Source organism: Pelecanus crispus, chromosome 2 (genome assembly GCF_030463565.1).
Source record: "Pelecanus crispus isolate bPelCri1 chromosome 2, bPelCri1.pri, whole genome shotgun sequence".
Lineage (NCBI taxonomy): Eukaryota > Metazoa > Chordata > Aves > Pelecaniformes > Pelecanidae > Pelecanus > Pelecanus crispus.
In genome coordinates, this window is record NC_134644.1 from 126,475,899 (window position 1) to 126,496,535 (window position 20,637).

Here is a 20,637-nt window from a genome sequence, read left to right on the forward strand (position 1 = left end):
GTGATGGAAACAGCTTTAATGCATGTCCTTGACTTAACATGGGCATGATATTAACCATCACACTTCCAAAAAATCCTAGTTTGAGAGAAGAATATTCAGTTGCAAAAACTGCTGAGATCAATACAGAATTGCATGATTTAGGGTGTCCATGCATTTCTCCCTGTCAAGAAGTAGCAATTGAAGTACGCAGCTTTTTTGCAGACAATTATTGATGAAAATATATTTCTTAACTTTAGTTGTACATTCTAATGTTGAAACACAAAAAGTACATTTTGTTCCCCACTCTAGAATTGTCCAGAAGCATAAATTATTAAGATTTTAGGAACAAGGACAGATACCCCTGATAACAGTTCAGACAGGCTTTCACCAAGAAGCCACCTTGCACTGAAGCTCTGTTGATACAAATCGGTTTTTGGCTTTTAAAAAGAAAAATTGAGCAAAAATGGTAACTTCAGCTATTTCTCTTAAATTTACTTACAGTTTTCAATAAGATCATTGAATCATTAGATGCAGAAGTAATAATTTCAAAACAGATTTTTGGATAACTGGATTTATACCCCAACTGTTTTTAATTATTACAAAGTGTTTTTAAAAGTAAACTGACCTGATCATTAAGTTGCCGAATTGTCTTCTCTATATGTGGCAAAAGTCCCCTAAATGTGAATTCCTGTATGAACTGTCTAATTCGATCATGATCTGTGAGCGTTAAACAAGCACCATGAGGTGTTCCAGGATTTGATTTCTTTGAGTCTTGCAATGATGCAGTAGCCTTCATGTAATCAGTGCTATCCAAACTGCCGCTGGGATGATCCAGTTGAAGGGGGTGAGTCTTAAAGTTATTTGACAGGCCATCTAATTGAGAGATTGAAACAAAAACCCCAGTAAGTATAAAGTTACTTAAACATTTTTGATTTGAAGTGTCATTTTTATTAACCTACTTTAAAGTTTTCCTTACTCAGAACTCTGTTAAGCAAAGCTATTCACCAATTATTCTGCACTACAGATCAATACTGAAGAGACAGCAGCAGAGTACTACCCAAGTATTACATCACTCCCAAAATTCTTTGGAAAGCTCAGGGAATCTCAGGAACTACAACATGGCTAAATATGTGTGGTTTTGATTCTCAGCTACAGTGCAAAGAATCCCCAAGTATGCTGACTAGTATCAACAACATTGATTTTAATGTTTTCATAGTTTTCCTCCAAAGTCAAATATTCATGAAAAGTTGGAAATGCAACAATTACTACAATGGCTCCATTGGATCCATTCACTCTTTTCTGCTTATGTTTTAAGGTTAAAAAAAAAAAAAAAAGAAAACAACACACCTCATTTTCCATGGCCTTCCAAGCAATCATGACGTAAAACAACATCCTCCAAAGTCCTCTTAGTTCAGTGAGAAGAGGTGCTGACGACTATCTCATCTAGCTATCCGAACTAGACCGAGACACCATTTTGCTCTAAGATTTAAATAGTTCTCTTACTTATTATTTCCTTTCTATGTAAGAAAATCAGCTTGCTTTATCTGGCCCTATCTGAGCTGTGAAAGCAAATCCTTAATGGATTTTACTCATAAAGTGTAAAGTTGGGTATGTAAAATTCAAACATCAGCTTGCAGACTACATCTGGGCTGTAAGGCCCTAGAAAACCACTTTTTTTAGGCAACCGCAGGCTCTCCTACATACACTAGGTCTCCCCATGCCTTTCAATTCAAGTATGAAGGATCTGGGCTGAGTCAGGCTACACAGTGTGGAGTACCTCTGCTTCTTCCCATCTGAATCCTACACAGCTGCCTTAAAAATTAAAAAAGGCCATGCATTAATTTGCACTCAATTACATTTACTGTCCTCTGCCATCCACAAGCTCAACTGAAAGGCAAGTTCTTCCAGCCAACTTACTTTGTAAGTCACTACTCTGTCATTTCCGGATTTAAACCCAAAAACAAGGACAAAAAAGAAAACCTCAGCTTCCAAGCTACATCAGAGCACACTATTGGAACTTTTATTATGATGAAAATTAACCATTTAATCCTATGTTACTTTTTATTAGTTGTCAGTTTGCAGACAACATGCTTAATCTTACAAAAGATGAGCCCAATACATCAACAGCCATCTCACTAAAGATACATCTACCAACTACCACCAGTCCAATAGATCAGCACCACAGCGTTTTTCTTTGTGGACGCCAGGTTACACTATCTTTCAGCATTTAGAAAATTATTACTTTGAATCCCTAACAAATCACTCAAGTGATTACTGTCCAAGACCTGAGGTAGCTGTATAAATGCTACCACATCAATGTTTTGACAGAAGTTATAAAAATACCTTTAATTTCACTGTCTAAGCCATCTGGTATCAAGTGATCAGTATTCTTGTTTGAAATGACAGTATAAGGACAATCTTCATAGCAATCCTGCCGGGGGGGGGGGGGGGGGGGGGGGGGGGGGGGAAGGGGTGGAGAAAAGAAGTCAGAATTTTAAGAATACTAGAGCACACATACAAAAGTGAGTCAACAGTAGTTCTTAACTTTAGTAACAGTTAACTGAATTATTAAGAAAGCATGTTTGTTCATATATATTAATTTCTTAAGTAGTTTGTGAGGCTTTAAGAACCTGTCCTATTGTAAAGATGAAAGTTATATACACCAAATAAAGCGTCTTCTGGCTTACTCAAATAGCTTCACCGTCAACTAAATCAAGCACCTCCAACTCTTACACAGCAATGAAAATATGCTCCCTAAAGCAATTCCTGAACCAGCTCATATAAAAAAAAAACAACTCATCTATGTTGGACAGGTGACATGGGACAAAAAAAAAAGAAAGAAAAAGATCTAACTAGTTTCTGGTGGAATATTACTGGTCCTCTTAGCTTACAGAATAAGAGATGTTTTGACTTTCCAGTGCCAGCTAGGTTTGGTAAAGAACTATGATTCCACAAACCAACTTTCTAATCAGATGCAGTTAAAACTGCATGTCAGTCAAAAGCAAACTCAAGAAGGAATATTTTTGGTCCTGAAGCCAGAAATACAGACATTTATGGCAAATTAAACTCAAGAGTCTGAGCTAACACACACTATCATTTGCCATCTTAGCAGATGACAGACCAGACTGGACTGCAAGAAGTTACCGGAAAAATCACACATACCCCCACAAAAAAAAAAAGAAAAAAAGAAAGAAAGAAAAAAAACACACCCACATTGTTTAGTCAAGTACAGAAGATCTGTGGGGAAGGAAAAAAAAAGTATTTTAAAAGTGAAGAAAATTAACCAAAATGAAGGTAGAAAGTTACTATGACCAGGACACTTCTGAGGTTACTTGCTCTTGTCAGTGCATAAAGCACAAGTCTATTATTTCAGTGCTCCTGACAGTTTATTTCAGTGCTCCTTACTGTCAATTTAAGTAGCTGTCCTGGTTTCGGCTGGGATAGAGTTAATTTTCTTCCTAGTAGCAGGCATAGTGCTGTGTTTTGGATTTAGTAGGAGAAGAATGCTGATAACATGCTGATGTTTTCAGTTGTTGCCAAGTACTGCTTATGCTAGTCAAGGACTTTTCAGCTTCCCATGCTCTGCCAGGCGCACAAGAAACTGGGAGGGGGCACAGCCAGAATAGTTGATCCAAACTGACCAAAGGGCTATTCCATACCATGTGATGTCATGCTCAGTATATAAACTGGGGGGGGTTGGCCGGGGAGCAGCGATTGCTGCTCGGGAACAGTCTGGGTATCGGTCGGCAGGTGGTGAGCAATTGCATTGTGCATCACTTGCTTTGTGTATCATTATTATTATTATCATTATTATACTGTTACTATTAGCATTACTATTTTACTTTATTTCAATTATTAAACTGTTCTTATCTCAACCCAGGAGTGTTTCTCACTCTTACTCCTCCAGTTCTCTCCCCCATCCCACTGGGGCAGGGGGAGTGAGAGAGCGGCTGCGTGGTGCTGAGTTGCTGGCTGGGGCTAAACCACGACAGTAGCATAGAGGACAGTTCTTTGAGAGAGGACTCAGTCTTATGCCCTCAACAAGAAGTCATAGCTATAAGTACCTTGACTGCCTATTAGCCCGTTCTGTAGAAACACATACATAATACTGCGGCAAAATTTTCCACAACTAAAATAGGCTTTCATATGCACCTTATAATTTTTTTTTTTTTAAGACTACTATAATACCTGGTTCTGGATAGTGTTTTTCTGAAGGTACTGACTCCAAGGATCTGGTATCTGTTCATCTGTTCCTCTATTAGACACCCGCGAATTTATTTTCAGCAAATAGCAACCCTGAGTTCCATACCTCTGCTTCATCTCTTCATAAATTGAGTCAGCTCTGAAAAAAATAAAACAACATTTACCCTGTCTTGATACCAAACCAATTCTATTCTACATGTGTACTGCAACAAGCTATTTTAGACTATTATCCATAGGGATTAAAAGGAAAATTCGCCTATTTTTAAAGGAGTCCTTTATGCAAGAGTGAAACTGGGAATCTTTCAGAATTATTTCAGTGAGCTAGCAAAGAAAGCATCTATCTCAAGTAGCTAGGACTAATTCTTTTCATTTTATATGAACACAAGAAGTAGATCTAAAAATAATACTTAAGGAAATCTGCCTTGATAAATAGTCAGCATACTAGTTAATGGATCCTGTTGTATGTCTAATCTCAAAAGAATTTATAAATGCAAACATTTCAGTCAAAGAGTTCGTTTGCAAGTTCACTGAAAACCCACCTTTGTTCTTCTCCTGTGCTTACATCATGCAGTAACACATAGTATTTGAGCGTGTTTGGTATAAACCACTTGGGATATAAGTATTCACTACTATGCTGAATTCGATGTTGTTCTTGAGACAGCTTCAGAAATTGCTCCACAGGCTCTGGTTCACTAGAAGAAACTACAAGCATACCTAAATTCATGTTAAGGACATTTACCAAAAGAACCCAGGAACTGCCACTGACCATGTAATAAAATAGGAAGTATATAAAATAAAAGAGTACTATGTTTTGTGGTAGTGTGTTTTACTGGCTTAAAGTATGCGCAATTATAATTTGGCCTTAGTCTCAATAAAAAACACTATTTAAAGGGTCAGTTAACTAACATCTGTACTATGAGAATCAACAGGAGTTTGCTCCAATTCTGACACTGAATCCAATTTTAAGCTGATACATAATAGCTAATAGTTCATTTAAGATTTTGGATACTGACCAACTTTTCACATACAGAATCATAACAACATTTAGGTTGGAAAAGACCCTTAAGATCATCCAGTCCTGTCATTAACCTAACACTACGAAGTCCACTATTAAACCAATTAATGGGAGAGTAAGAATTTCATGTTTCCTGGCTTGGTGCCTAGATTATTTTTTAATCAGAGTAAAACTAGGAATCATTAAGGTTGGAAAGGACCTCTAACATCATCATTCCAATCATCAACCCAACACTACCATGCCCGCTAAACCATATCCCGAAGTGCCACATCTGCCCGTTTTTTTGAACACCACCAGGGATGGTGACTCCACCACCTCTCTGGGCAGCCTATTCCAATGCCTGACCACCCTTTCCGTGAAGAAATTTTTCCTAATATCCAACCTAAACCTCCCCTGGTGCAGCTTGAGCCCATTTCCTCTTGTCCTGTCGCTAGCTACTTGGGAGAAGAGACCAACACCCACCTCACTACAACCTCCTTTCAGGTAGCTGTAGAGCGCGATAAGGTCTCCCCTCAGCCTCCTCTTCTCTAGGCTAAACAACCCCAGTTCCCTCAGCCACTCCTCATAAGGCCTGTGCTCCAGACCCTTCACCAGCTTCATTGCCCTTCTCTGAACACGCTCCAGCACCTCAATGTCTTTCTTGTACTGAGGGGCCCAACACTGGACACAGCATAAAGACACCCATAGGAGTTTAATGTGCCAAAGCCACAACAAAGAGCACAGTGTTTATCCAAGCACCCTGCTCTCCCTCCAGCTAAGGCCTCTGTGCATGCAGGCCTGCCCCTTCCTCCCCCCCTCACCGCCTCCAGGGACTCCCCCCCCCCCCCCCCCCCCGCCTCCACAGCTGCATCCTCCGTATGGCCATGCCGCAGCAGGCTGCAGAGGGAAGGCAGTCAGGGGGCCGGGGCAGAGGTAAATACGGCTTCGGAGACAGGCAGCAGCGGGGGAGCCTTTGCAGGCCTGGGGGGTGCTTACCTTGTGGGGCCCCACAACAGCACCTTCACCTTCAGCCAATGAAATATAACCAAAATTCACCCCCAGTGTACTTTAGTTTTCAACTTCCAAGGAGAGTTGGGACTTTAAGGTATCACCAGAGCAAGAGTAACAGCCAGTATTCATCAACACAGCAACATCTTCTGAGTAAAAAGCAGAAGAGTTCAGATTTTTACCTCAATGCAACTACATAATCATTAATAAGGAACATCCTGTTCTGCTACACCTATTCAAAGACATTAATTCAGAGAAGCCAAAAAGCAAGTTGTTCTTTAAATGTTACTAAAATTCAGAAGTCAAAGGGCAGAATCAATATTTTGCCAAGTTAGTTCTGCACAAATGGTTCTCTGTAATGCCTACTAACATACCTGTTCCACCATACTGAAATGATAAAGTACAGTAAAGAGTTGGGAACAGAGTAGATGTTACGAAACCTGCAGCATTATACTTATTGCAAAGCTAAACACTAGCTACATCATGAAACACTGCATATTTTCATTTTCCCTGTAGACAAGCAAACTGGCCCTAAGTTTTGGTTAAAAGAAAAAAAGTGGAAGTATTTAGGCATCTTTCCAGAATTCTTTTTGTCCAAAATAGCTCAAAGTTCACCAATTTTCCAAAACACCCTCCCCAACCTCCCCCCTCCATCTGCTAGAAAAAGCTATAAAAAGCAGCAGGTGCATCCCAAACACACAAGCCTCTGTTGTACATAAGGGATAGTCAACAGATACCTAAAGAGCTACAGCAGAAAGCATTTCAGGATGAGGAAATTTAGTTTACAGGTATTAGATTAGAGCTCGATTTGACACAAAAAAGCGTGGTTTTAAAAAAAAAAAAAGAGAAACCACTAGCCACAAAGAAAACACTGATCCCCTTATGAAATTAGCCTGTATAGTTAGACATATTGAAAAAAAGACATATTTCAAATCATAATGGCAAAAAGAGTTATTGCAAAATTTCAAAAAGTCTCCTACATTACATTTCTGCAGCCAGCTGTAACAGCCTTCACTAGAGAGGTCTGTAACACTCAAAGGATACATGCAACATAGTGGTTTAAGAATTCATGATCTGATGCAGGCATGGACTGAAGAAAGCACTCTCTGTAAGACTCAAACCAAGGAGTAGTAGCTGGAATACACAATAAGATAGGATGAATTAGAATACTCAGCAAAACTTGTTTACTCATTTATGAAAAGGAAATATGAAAGACTACACCTAAAAGTAAAGCTTGCAACCTCTGACAAGGTTTGCATGGCAGGGGAAAGAAGGGGGAATAGTCTAAGGAGAAAGCATCTAAAATACACACAAGTGGGAGAAACAGTAACACCTGGAATCAAATCCTGTGAAACGGAATAACATCTTAAGCACCAACTTCCTCCATGTTGTAGGCTCACGTTTATTCAGTCCTTATTAGTGTAACTACTCCTTGCCACCCCTTTAAACACACTCACATGCACACTTGGGAAAGAAAAAGCAAATAAAAATTCTTCTAACAGTCACTGAATTTGCCTCAGCTAGGGATGTAAGAACTGACCGAGAAGCAAAATTTATTTTTGAGTATGTAGAGGAACTAAGGATTACCAAAACCCTATTCTGCCAGTTTGTCTAAAGCTTTTTGCAAGTGTTGTGACTTGGCTTGACAGTAGTCCCCTTCCTCTGCCTTGCTAAAATAAATAGTTCAGCTGGCAAAGCAGAGATCCAACAAGCTAAATGCTTGCATCTGAGTTGTGCCATTAATGCCTTATAATGTTAGCTTGCCATGTTCAAATGCCCTTTTACAATAGGGATCTAATTTTTCTAAGAGTAACAAATCAAGGGAAACCAAGTATGTCTGGGACATCCAAAGAACATGTGAGCTTAAAAGTCTTGCCTGTTTCCACTCCAACTGTCAGTCAAGCAATGAAGTATTATTTCTTCTTTCAAGCCTGTTTTATGCCATCTCAATTCTGCAACTCCTTCCCTTGAGTGGAAAAAAGAGCCCAGAGCAAAATCTTTCCACTTCCAATAACCTGATTTCACACTGAAGCTAGCTGGAATTCAGTGTAAACTCACCTGCAAGCTAGAAAACAGTAACTAGTACAGAAAAAAATGCATTAATAAGAAATCCTGAAGGTATTTTTCTTTATATGGCTCCAAAAAAAACCACATTCCTTGATTTAACTCACATAAGAATTTCTAATGCTTTGTAAACATCCCCTGCCCTCCCCCTCCCCCCCCACCCCCAAAAAACCCCCACCACCTTGATTTCTGAGCTGACTTTAGGAAACAGTTTCATTTTTGTGTTGGAATTATCTTCTAGTGCACTAAATCAACACATTTTGTTTAATCCTACATTGTCAGGCCATCTTACATCAGCTTCATCCACACAGAAGTCAGATATAGTCACACTTCGTAACTGAACTCAGTCTAGCAGTCAAGACATCTCACATTAAAAAAAAAAAGATCAATAGGAGGCAAACTTCTGGCTTTTGATTATAGCCTTTCCAGCAATTGCTCTCTGAGCAACTCATCTAGGATATAAAAAGCTCTTGGCTTTACAAAGTCCTACATGTAAATACGCCAACTATTTAAATTAAGGAAAAACACAGCTTGTTATTAAAAACAAACCATGAGAAAGTGATTCATATGCACATTTTTCACAAGTATAACAAAGCCTTGTAGTAACTCAGGTTGAAACCAAACGACGCTAAACTACATAAGGCAGAAATTTCAACCACATTTTAGTTTCAAGCTCTGTTTTCAGTTTTCCATTTCTGTTTTACAGCTGAACCATGACAAAAAAAGGGATTTTTTTAATAGCCGTGTCAGATTTCAAAAGGGAAGTACTACTTTGTTTTGTGGGGTGGGCTTCCTCCCCCACCTTTCTCATTCAGCCTATTAAGAACCTTGGAAGTGGCTGCAAAGGCAACTGGATTCCCTCTACACAACCACAACATACATTAACAGTATTCACTCAAGAGCATTTACAGGGCTGTAATCATGTATAGTACTTAAAATAATAAACATGCACCATATTCAAAACAGAATATTTGAAAATATTTTCACAGATGTAACATTTCATAACATGTTATAGCAGCACATAGCAACACTGTAATTTAGCTACACAGACCTGTGTGTTTTGCATTTTTCCAGTAATATGTTTCCAGTACACTAAACAAGCAGAACTGAAGTTTAGGCAAACTTGTTAATGTGTTCAGAAACTGTTAAGAAAAAACCTGGTAAGTAATATTCATACGTAACAGCTCAAGAATGAGAAGTCTACTTCATGAGGCTTTGTGCTTTTTAGCTACCTGACTGACCAAGATGAATTTCACAGATACCAGTAGTCTAGCACATTCAGAAAGGAAGGCATTTAGCAGCATGTGAACAGACACTATTGAAAGGCTAGCTTTTACTATAATCAAGCATAAACTTTGTTAATATCTAAAACTGAAAAACATCAAAATTGGCTTGTACAGACCACAACACAGAGCTTCACTGTAAGTTGAGAATTCAATAACCAATAAGTTTTGGTAGCAATGTCTTATAAACTAGGTGAAAGTGTATTGGAAAGTTGGGGTTTTTTTTTGAAGAACATCACACTCCAGAAAGAATGTCAATGTAGCAGAGGCATATGTGCTCTAGAGTCAGCACTTCAGTTCCAATTTGTAAAGCACTACTATGCCCCGAGAAGAAAGTTCTATAGAGAAGCAGAAAGTATTTACATTCTAAATACAGAACAGTGACAGTATACAGTTCCATAGGATCACACAAGACAGTGCTTTTACAGCATCAGGTCATTTCCCACCACCGCTCTTGATTGTATGGAAAGACCAAATGATTTTGATTAACAGGAGTAGAAATGTGACTAAAAGAAAAATTAAACAACCATCACCAACAATTTTTCATTTAGGGGGAAAAAAATGGAGGAACACACATCTACGCCAAGAAAAGTGCTAAACAGTTGTAGCAGATGGTAAGGAAAGGTGGATGGGGCACATGGAAAAGGAATAAAGGGCAATTTGGCAAATCGGCACCAACCACAAAAAAAATACCTGAATAAAATGTGGATGTGTTCAGTTCCATCAGTGTCTCTTTCCAATTACTGTACCAAGGAACACTAGCTTTAACTGAGCGATCTGATAGAAAAAACACGGTATTATTATACTAAAAAGGGTCAGGCGCAAACACACTATTGGCTTTTACACTCTGGTAGCATGATGTAAAAAAAAAAAATCTATGCCATGCAGTCCCATCAGGGACTGAAGACATTTGATTCCAGCTAACCTTAATCATGAACATTTCAGGCTCCTCAACATTTGACAGTGTACTTTAACAGAATTCAATATTAATTTCTGGTTCAGCCCAAATTCTGGGCTTGAATAAAAATGGAAATCTATGAAGTAGTAAAGAGTTAAGTTACATTTAGATATTATTTCTATTTTTCTAGTTGGAAGATACTTTAAATGTAAGACACTTCTTTCTGGGATTTCTCAGCCTGTTGTACTACAGCTGAAGTAACTGAAGATGTTATCTGCTAAAAGTGGTTGCCACAACATTCTCCCTTATTTCCATCATATTCTTGCATTGCTACATGCTAGCACTAGCATCATGCAACCCTGAACAAACATAGTCAAGGAAGTGATCCAGCCAAAAACTTATTTGAGAGAAGAAAAAAAATGTAAGCCTTTAGTGAGATCACTTTTCCTCACTCTCCACATGCACCAGTACATAGGGGAAGCAGGCATGGCTGAACATAAGCACCCTTTCAGCAATCAACCAGGTCTCTCAGTAAAAGATTATGGAACTACAAGACTATTAAACAACAAGTATAGCAAAGAAAGATTACAAACAATTAAACCAATTCACCCCAGCAGTTCCAAAACTTTTTTTTTAGAAAAGAGCAGGATCATGATCCCAGTGCCAGAAACACTCATGCATGAGCTTCTTAAACAATGTTTGTGTCTTCCTTCAAAATAGACTGCACTTGATCATCGCTAAAGATTAAGGAAATGTTTTCATATTATTATCCTAGAAAACTAATTCACCAAAAGAAAGAGAGCAAATTAAAGAACAGATTAGAGTATTTCACATTTCCACGCAAAAAGATTATGTTTTGTTGCCAGGAATGAATGCTTCCATTGGTTTTCAATAAAATGCTCTAACAAAGTTGAAAAAAACAAGTTTCTTAGTAAGTAGTCATAGTTTTCTAAGCACAAAAGGAACGCTACCTGACAAACTAGGGACTTCCTTGCGTCCTCCTACAATGTAATGGGATCCAAGTTCCACCATCAAGAACACTGTGCCAGTGTTTTGTGCTAAAGCCCTAAAACAGGGTTCCACAAAACTACAGAGTTGTTACATGATTTCGTCCTTTTGTATGATCTTAAACAGCTTATACGACTCTCTTCTGTCAAATAAGCATATAGCCTGTCTGAATGGAAATAAGAACCTAATCACTGAGAGACAGAAGATAGTGAAGTCTGATAATTTGTACGCCTGAGGCTCCAGCAGCAAATAAGGAAAACAAAAGGAGAGTTATTTGCTTCTGCAACTACAAAGCATGGCTTGATATAGCCTCTTTTTTTTCTCCCCTTCCTCCAATATCTCACTTCTAAATTGAGATCATTAGAAATGTTATGGAAAGTCTCTTCACTGAAACCATTCTGCTGTCTTAGGGTCTTCCAAACTCTAAAATTGAAGCAGAGTTTCCCTACAAAAAAATTTCACAAGAAAAATGGCAATTCACCCATTTCACAGATAAATGAGGGCATGGAAATTGGAAAAGGGTGCAATTTCCAATACCTCTCAAAAATTAGAATTTCCAGGCTCAAGTCTTTTCCTTTGCTATCAATATTTCACATAAAATTGAGGATGTGGCTTGTAAGTTAGGTATCAAAGATGTAAAATTATGCAATTCTCCATCATCAACATAAAAAAACCCAGCATGCTATGACAACATCAGTTACTAATCCTCATAAAGTTTCATCAGTCTTTTGCTATAGCAGAGCCAAATTCCTCACTGCATGCTGAACTTTAAGTACAATAAATTACTCACGTTTAAATAGGGCAATGCATTCATGCTTTGAATTAAGTATGTACTCAAAGGCTTTAACGGATTAGGGTCTTAATTGGGAAGAGTTTAATCTCAGCTCTCAAGATCAGGTCTCATTTCTTATTATTCACAATGCCTTATCCCTTGGAGATCCAAGAAAAACATTTTTGGAATATTCTAACCATTTTGACAGTGAAATATGAAGCACTAAGTTTCATGGCAAAACAAGACAAGGAATCATACACCTTTCCTCAAAACCTTTTTTCCTTAAACTTTTTACGACAACTTTTTACTTATCACTTAACGCATAGAGTTCATAAAGAAAAAACAAAAGAAGCCAGGAGGACTAATGTCAACAAAAAGCTGTACATTATTACCAACATTATAAATAAGTTCTGGCATTTATTAAACCAAGTTTAACAAGTCACTATACCAATTTTATAACAAGAAAACCTCTCTTATCTGATGAGCTACTAACACAACCAAAGCCTGAGTATTTTCTACATTAAAATAGTATGATGATTTAACACAAGTTCAGAAGAATTACAACATTAGGAAACATTAAATTAAGAATTATTAATTAAGTTCAACCAGTCTTTTAGCATTATATAAAACAAAAAATATTTAATATATCTAACTTTTCAGTAAAAACAATGACTCAAAGCTGATCAACTCAGAGTAATTTTAATACATGCCACGAAGTTGAAATCAAGGTTAGAAACCTTACAGTAAATTCCAGTTTAAGTTACAAAAAAATATAGTATCTATAGTATCAATACATACCACTAATGTTGAGATCATAATCTCCAGCTGTGATCACATTAGCTACTAGTCCTTCAGCAGGCTGACTGACAGACACAACATCATTCAAGAATTTTCGAATGGCACCAGGCTGAGGTGGGTGAGTAATAATGTTGTTGACAGCAATCTTCAAATTCTTAATTATGTGAAGCTGATTATTAGGATCTCTCATGTGAACTAAAAAAAAAAAAAAAAAAAAGGCTTTGTTGAGGAGTATAACAGATAGTTAAGTTACCATAAATTAGTATTTCTCCAACAGATTCTTCTTTTCCTTTGAAGATTACTTTCTTCACTAAACCTCTCCATCATCAGTTTTAGATCACAGTCCATAATAATTGAGTACCAAAAATGGAGAGGGGGGGAAAGGCAAGAACAAAAAATTACTTCATGTTCAACATTAGGCTCATCTAGGCAGACCAATGAAAACATCTAAGAATATCAACTCAAGAGTAACGAAGTACTCAAAAATCAATGCCCTACACTGCTGCACCCTCTCCCTTGTGGAACATACTCAGCTTGCACAGAAAGCCTATAGTAACCACATATGGATATCACTTAACATCTCATGCTCCAAGGAGTCACCAGTTTCCAAGCAAACCCCAGTACACAATAATAGCATTCAAGAAACTTGACTGGGATGCTATAGTATTAGTTCATCCAAAATGAGCATATCCTTTCATTTTTAATACTACAGTGTGATTATCTTAAGTTTGTTTTTTGGTGGGGAGGGGGGCGTTTGTTTTTTTTAAAGAAATGGTTTTAGAACTCTCCTGTTCTCCAAATGGCATCACACAACTGATTTATCTTAAAAAATTGTTACTGAAGTTACATTTTTGAGTGACAAACTTCTGGTTAAAATTAATCAATTAAAAATAAAGTCAATGTTAGTAACACCAGCATTCCTGATTCACTTTTAAATGCTTGTTTAAAAAACAGAAGTCTGAGTATTAAATATTGAGTTCAGAATCATACATGAGAGTTCTGCCTGACAATTAGTGGCTTACTGCATGCAGCCTCAAAAAAAATCCCAACAATGCACTGAAAGTGTCCATGGACCTATTGTTTATAACAGAACTACAAACAGCTGGCAAGCATGTAAGAGGTTGCTTATTTACAAAAAGCAAAGTAGAATGTTACAAAGGAAAATAATATTCAAAAAAAGAAACAAGAGTCATTATTCAAACGAGTCATTAAAAGGGTGATACCAGCCTGATGTTATTAGCACACAGAAACTTACTCTGTTTTGGGTTTGTGTTACTTATCCAAAAAATATTTTCCTCTCATTAAGACCAACTTCTCCAAGAAAGCCATTAGACAGAAAAAAACCACTAAAGAAAGAGTGCCAAGCCCCTGCAAAGGGATCAATACCAAGCCTAAAGAACAAGGCAGCAGCAGAGTCCAACAAGATGATTAATGAACAACAGTATTTAACTTGAAAGTTACAGTTGAAATTCCATATAACTGTGACAGCTATATGTAGGGTGCCTTTATTTTCTATATGTTTAAAAAAATAATCACAGGCAAATTTCACTTTTTTCTTTAATGATATGTGATTGCTTTTATTCCCCAGTTCCCTGCTTTTGTTCTGTTTTGGTGGTTTTGTTGTTTTTCAAAAAGAAGTCTCAGTCTCCTGAAAAGCAAAAAATGATTAGTCACAAGAAAACTTAAGTTTTTGTTACATTTATGTGTACTGGCCCACCTTTCTACTTAACATTTAGCTCTGTGACCTTTTCACTAGAATTTGATTGGGCCGCAATCTCTTTTGTGTCTTACAGACAAAGTTACATTTTACCATAAGCAATAATTTGAGCTTCACATGACTCGTAAATGCAGAGCATCTTAGTGAAACTTGCTCCCTCAAGCCATCTGTTTTTAAAAAAAAAGTATTCATGACATTTTCAACAGACATTAGAATTCTGGGTCTGCTCCGGTTTTTCATGTCATTTTCCCTATTTCAAACCACAAGCACCACCAAGCACACCAGACTAAGTGCAGGCTGGATGCATCGAGTATGGCTACCTAAGACACCTGGTGCTACCACATGCCCCACAGTACAGGCCTCGACTCCTCTGCATTTTATTTTCACAAATCACTGTACAGCATATAAAGGGCAGCACAAAGGAAAAATCTTGTTGTTCTCCTCGTCTTGCAACTAACCACAAAATTTACACCATGAAGGTTGAAACTGAGTCTTGAGTCCCCTCCAGCCTCGAGAACACTCCATACCTTTTCAGAAGTAACAACTACACAGCCCGAGCCAGATCACACTACATGTGTTTACAGTCCATCTTAGCTGTTAAAGCAGATTTCTATTGCAGTTCAAGTCTGGACTAGCATAGTTCTACCCTCCTCAGTCACACACTTGCTCCCAACCTTCAGCCAGCACTGAAGCTCATGGGAGAACACAGTGAGTTTAAAGAACTGATCCTGCCCAAAACCACCTAAAAATCTGTAGGTTTTTTTCAGCTGTAAGTTTCAGATTGAACTGGTTCATCATAAGGCTGTATCAACACAGAGGAGGGCAATTATGCTGGCTAAAATCCAGTTCAAAAAGATCAAATGTAAAGGAAGTGGGAGGGACAAACAACTAAGAAACCAGTTTACCTTTACCAGTGCAGCTATAACACTAAAACTCATCCTCGGGGTGTCTCCTAAAATATAATAGCCATAATAACAAAGAGCGAACACTTTTCTACACGTGACACAGATCACATTTCCAGCATACGTGCAATGCTGAGGACTAACATAAAGGACATACTTGGAACCCCACAAAGCTCTTGCCTTAATCCCTAATAAAAAAATCTCTAGTGTTATACATTTCCTTCAAGTGTTCATAAGATCATTTCAGAAAGTATTTTGCCAAAAGTGGGAGTAGTAACATATATTAGAACAAGATCTTTCTCATCAAAAGTTGAAAATATTCAAATGTTGACTAAAATACTCATGCGCAAGGAATTCCTAACATCAAACTAAGGTCAAATAAATGCAGTGTTCCCATTATACTTCCTTACTTCAGCACATATTTAAGGCTTAGGATCAGATACAGTTATCAGAAGCTCCCCCTGCCCCCCCCCCTTTTTTTTTAAGGCATAAAACACTTTGGTTTAAGAGTAACCAAGGCTATCCTAAAGTGACACTTGCTAATTGAAGTGTACACTGTAATTTCAAGACAGTATTAGTTCAGATAGTATTTTTAAAGATTCTTAAAAACAGGATGCTATTTTAAAGAAAACCTAGCTATACAATAAATAAATTTGTTAAATCAGGCATCAATTGTTATTAACAAACACAACAGGTGAGAAAGACTGACACTTTAAGAATAAATGTGAAGGTATAAAATCCACAATATACTTTTGGTTTCCTTTATCAAAGAAAAATGGAAGACTGGGGAAGGTTTTGTTTTTGTTTTCCTCTAAAGTCAACACTTACCGGGACAGTAAAGTTGTTCACTCACTTTTTTAACCACTCCTCCTTCAGTAACAAAGAGTGACTTACATGAAAGTCAAGAAGCTAAAAATTACAGTACGGAGCACTTTGAACCTGTGCTCAGGATTTCCTACCATCACAATTTGCTATATTGCAAGGGTATTTTTGGCTACACCAACATTAGCAAGTCACTGATAAACAGAAGTTGATGAGTAGATTACTACCAATTAGTGCAGAGGCTCCCCCTACATCTACATTATGTGTGTTTGCAGGGTTCGACTTGAAATTAGATATAATCTGGTCTCCTTGGACTGAGCAACGACAAGATGCATGTGTTGACGCATACTTGAAGAATCAGGCAGTGGTCTGGGACTTCACATCTCTTAAGGTGTGAAGGATGATTGATACATGCAGAATAGAAAGCTCAGCTTAGTTTCTTTGTATCAAAACTGTTTTGCACATAAATTGGGAGATTAATTTCATAACTGCACTGCTTCTCTAAGTGAGAACACTGGTGAACATGCAGCCTTCAGCTCATAAGCTATATAAATCCTAAACTTCAGAGAAAAATCTATGTCATAACAGGACTCTAAAACAGCAGTAGCAAACCAGTGACCGAGCTCTTCAAATTACAGAAAAGTTCAGGAAGTAACTCATGTACTTTGAAGTTTTGCACAAGGGACAGCTTATTTCTAAAGAGATGAAATACTAATCAACCCAATTTTACATTACAAATTCAGTGAAACACCCACTAAATAAAGACAGGAGTATTAATAAAAAAAGGACAGCATTTCATGGTCCATTAAGAAAAACTGTGCTTTAGAAGTGAAGACATCAAAACAATCAATCATAAGCAGTGAAACAAGCAGTTATGGAGGCATGTGCATGTATGCACATTCTGCTGTACCATGATCAGATCATTAATCATGCCTCTCTTCCTCTTAATTGAACATGACAAGCACCATGGAAAAATTTTACTGCGAGGTCTGGTCAAAACTATTAAAGTAGAGCAATGTAAGAACTTATCCTATGTTTCCATGTCTTGTGCACAGGATACAGTGTCACTATGCAAGTGTTTGTGCAGACTCCAGCAAGCATGTTTCCCTGTCATAGAGCTCTGAAATCCTAGAGCTAGAGAAATTGTTTAACATTATACAAACTCATGAGAAACTTTATTGCACTGAACTACCCTTCTGCCTGAAGAAAATGCCTAGTACTGCTTTCCCTACCCTCATGCACGCTGGCTTTCACCACAAGAAGCTACATATAGCATGCAGCAATGTTTTTCCCCACAAAGCTAGAAGAGGAAGTCACACTTGGAGAAAAGAGCCACAGTCAGGCTTGCAGCCTGTTGAATCAGAATACACAGAGAGTAGTGCAGCAACCAAACCCACTGTACAGCTCTTCAGCTCCTTGGTTCTCTGACCCTCGGGTCAGGTTTTGAACAGGATGGTTCAGACTGTCAAAGTTATGCAGCCTGCACAGAACAGCAAGGATGCCCCTTCTCAAAGATTTGTCACAATGGCCACAGCTGCAAAACTAGGAAATTAAAACTGCATGATGGGGATTTAGACGTATAGTTCATGAGAGTGTTAATTTATACTATTACATGACAGAAATTGCAGAAGACCAATCACAGAAACATCAAGAATTACTATGAAATTATGAAAATCAAGTAGTGGGGCTTTCCTTCACAGGTTTTTAGAAGAATGCAGAAATCCAGTCAGTACCAGTCTCTCAAGTAATAAGCTCGAAGTCTTATGTTATATCAAGGGAGGGAATCTAATCTTTAGCCATAACCAACTCCTTCATTAAGAGAGTGAAGACTAGTTTGGTTTATAAGCATCAACATACTATTGAGGTCTGGATTTACACAGGGAACACCAAGGATGACTCAGGTTTGCAAGTTCCTTAACTGTTACAATAGTTGGAACAAAAATAGTTACAACTAAGCGACAACAGAATTAAGTATTCTTCAGAGTGAATACTTCATTTTGAATAGTCTGCCTGGTTTTGTTTGCTAGACACATTTTGAAAGCCTTTCACCAAAGAACCTAAAGAGATGTTTAAGTAACTTCAGGACTTCAAGGATGTGAGCTTCTGCATTTATTATTTTTATCTCTGCTGCATTCTCACATAGCTCATGAGTGTTGCTAAACAAAGGGAAAAAAATTTATAAACAAGTTATAGTTAACAAGTTATTAAGACTTGCCACAGAACTAAGGCAGATATTAACACATACTAGCTTTTAAGTTGGTGCCATTTTTTTAAATAGCAATGCAAAAATGTAACTCAAGTGACAGTACAAGCTTCCTTTTCTTGCAGTTTCCTCAACACATGACATGAAGAGACTTAAGGCTGAGCTAAGTGTCTGTCACAAACCAAATGTCACTGCATCGCTATTCTGACAAGCAGTTCTATTCCAGTTGCTGTCCTGCATACTATTCTGATGAGCAGTGGATTGAAAAGTATGGCTTAGTTAAATTAAAAAAAAAAAAATCCAGATAGTAAGTTAAAGCATTACTGTAAAAGAATCCTATTGTTTCTCTTAAGTGGTCATTTTCTAGTTTTGCTGCTACTTTACATGGTCATTTCACCTATGCCACACAACCAGCTCAATTGCCATCTTCTCAGCACAGATCTTACTCAGAGAAACATCAACAAAAAAAGTATATACAATAAAACTACAGGTGGAAAAAGCAAAGACTTGCAACTGAAAATTACAATTAATGTTTCTGAAAGGCTGACCATACTTTCATAAGGGTACTTATACTAACAGCCTTACCACAAGTGCAAAATCCAAGATGTACAGCAAAAGCCAGGTACAAGTACTAGCCAGATAACAGTCAAGTCGTTTTAAAGAAAGAAAAAGTCTGTTTGGAAGAGCTCGATTTACAGGCACCTTTCTCTGCAGCCATGTGCTCTGTGGTGTCTCCAGGAGAAGCCTAACTTTCAAGGTTCCACAGAGAAGAACAGATCGAGTAAAATTAAACAGACTTAACAGCCACCTGGGGCAACCCCGGCAAACGCGTGCCTCCGCACAGCCTGTCACAGCTCCCGGGAACACCCGGCCGAGCGGCCCCGCCACAGCCCGGGGGAAGGGGTCTCGCCTCCCGTCGCCGCTCGGCTCAGTCCCACCGGGCATAGGAGCCGCGGCGACAGCGGCTGCGGCAGGCCGGGCTGGACCCCTCGCCCCCCGGGCCGCCGCCGGGCGGAAGGGAGCGGCGCCGCCTTCCCCGCCCCGTGTAAACAAGCCGGGCGCCCCGCTCCGCTCCCGGCACCGACCTTCCGAGGTGAGGCGGCAGAAGGGCTTCACCAGCTCGGCGAAGCTCAGGTTGTTCTTGCGGGTGAGCCTCTCCGCCTCCTCGCTGCACAGCGCGGCCACCAAGGGCACGAACGAGTCCTGGATGAACTCCTGCACCGACTGCACGCACTGGGCCATCGCCGCCGCCCGGGGGCCCGAGCCGACCCCGCCACCTTCCTCCGCTCTTCTCCGCTCAGGCTCCGCCGGCTTCCCCTCCCCGTCCGCCCGCCACTGCCTCCCCGCGGCTCCCGCTCCGGCCGCCTGCCCCGACGCCGCGGCCACCGACGGCTCAGCAACCGGCCAGCGCCGCCATGTTGCGCCTGAGCCGAGCCCCTCGGGTAGCGCCCGCTCCCGGCGGCCCCCGCGCTCGCTCATGTGATTGGCCGAAAGGGGCGGCGCCGGGGCGGGGCGCGCAGGGGCGGAAGCGGCCGAGAAGGGGGAGGCGACGGTGGCCGGGCGGGAGGGGGGATGGGTCAGTTCGTGCCTCCGTTCCGCCCCCCCGCCCCGGGCGTTGGTGCGTTCTGACAGGGCGGGCGCGGGACGCCGTCACCAACCGCCGCTAACGGCCTCGCCTCGCTGAGGCGGCGGGCGGCGGCTGCCCCCGGCGGGTCGCCCTGACGGCGGGAGGTTGGTTTGCGGCAGGCCGAGGGCCGGCATTCGGCCCCCGCTCCCAGCCGCTGCGCTCCCCGCCTACCCGCGCCGTGGCTCGGGGCTCAGCGCCCGGGCTGGCAGCCGCGCCGCCGGCCAGGCCGCTCGCCTCGCCTCGCCTCACTCGCACACACCCTCGCCGTGGCTGGGCAGCCGGGGCCGGCTTTGGGGCCGGCTTTTCGTCCGGCGGAGGCTCCCCTTGTTAAACGAGGTGCAGGAGGAGGGGGTAGTTGG

General features: G+C 39.9%; 1 protein-coding gene across 1 annotated transcript in view; it reads right to left on the reverse strand.

Annotated features, from left to right (window-relative positions):
* TRAPPC8 (trafficking protein particle complex subunit 8) overlaps positions 1-19,893 on the reverse strand; it is a 57,357-nt gene extending 37,464 nt beyond the window's left edge. The window contains exons 1-7 of the mRNA XM_075705384.1: positions 19,737-19,893; positions 13,008-13,202; positions 7,229-7,318; positions 4,722-4,896; positions 4,168-4,321; positions 2,323-2,410; positions 605-852 (exon numbers count right to left, since the gene is read on the reverse strand). Of these exons, the coding sequence (XP_075561499.1) occupies positions 605-852; positions 2,323-2,410; positions 4,168-4,321; positions 4,722-4,896; positions 7,229-7,318; positions 13,008-13,202; positions 19,737-19,893 (1,107 nt within the window). The remainder of the gene's footprint in view (positions 1-604; positions 853-2,322; positions 2,411-4,167; positions 4,322-4,721; positions 4,897-7,228; positions 7,319-13,007; positions 13,203-19,736) is intronic.
* Positions 19,894-20,637: the final 744 nt, after the last annotated feature.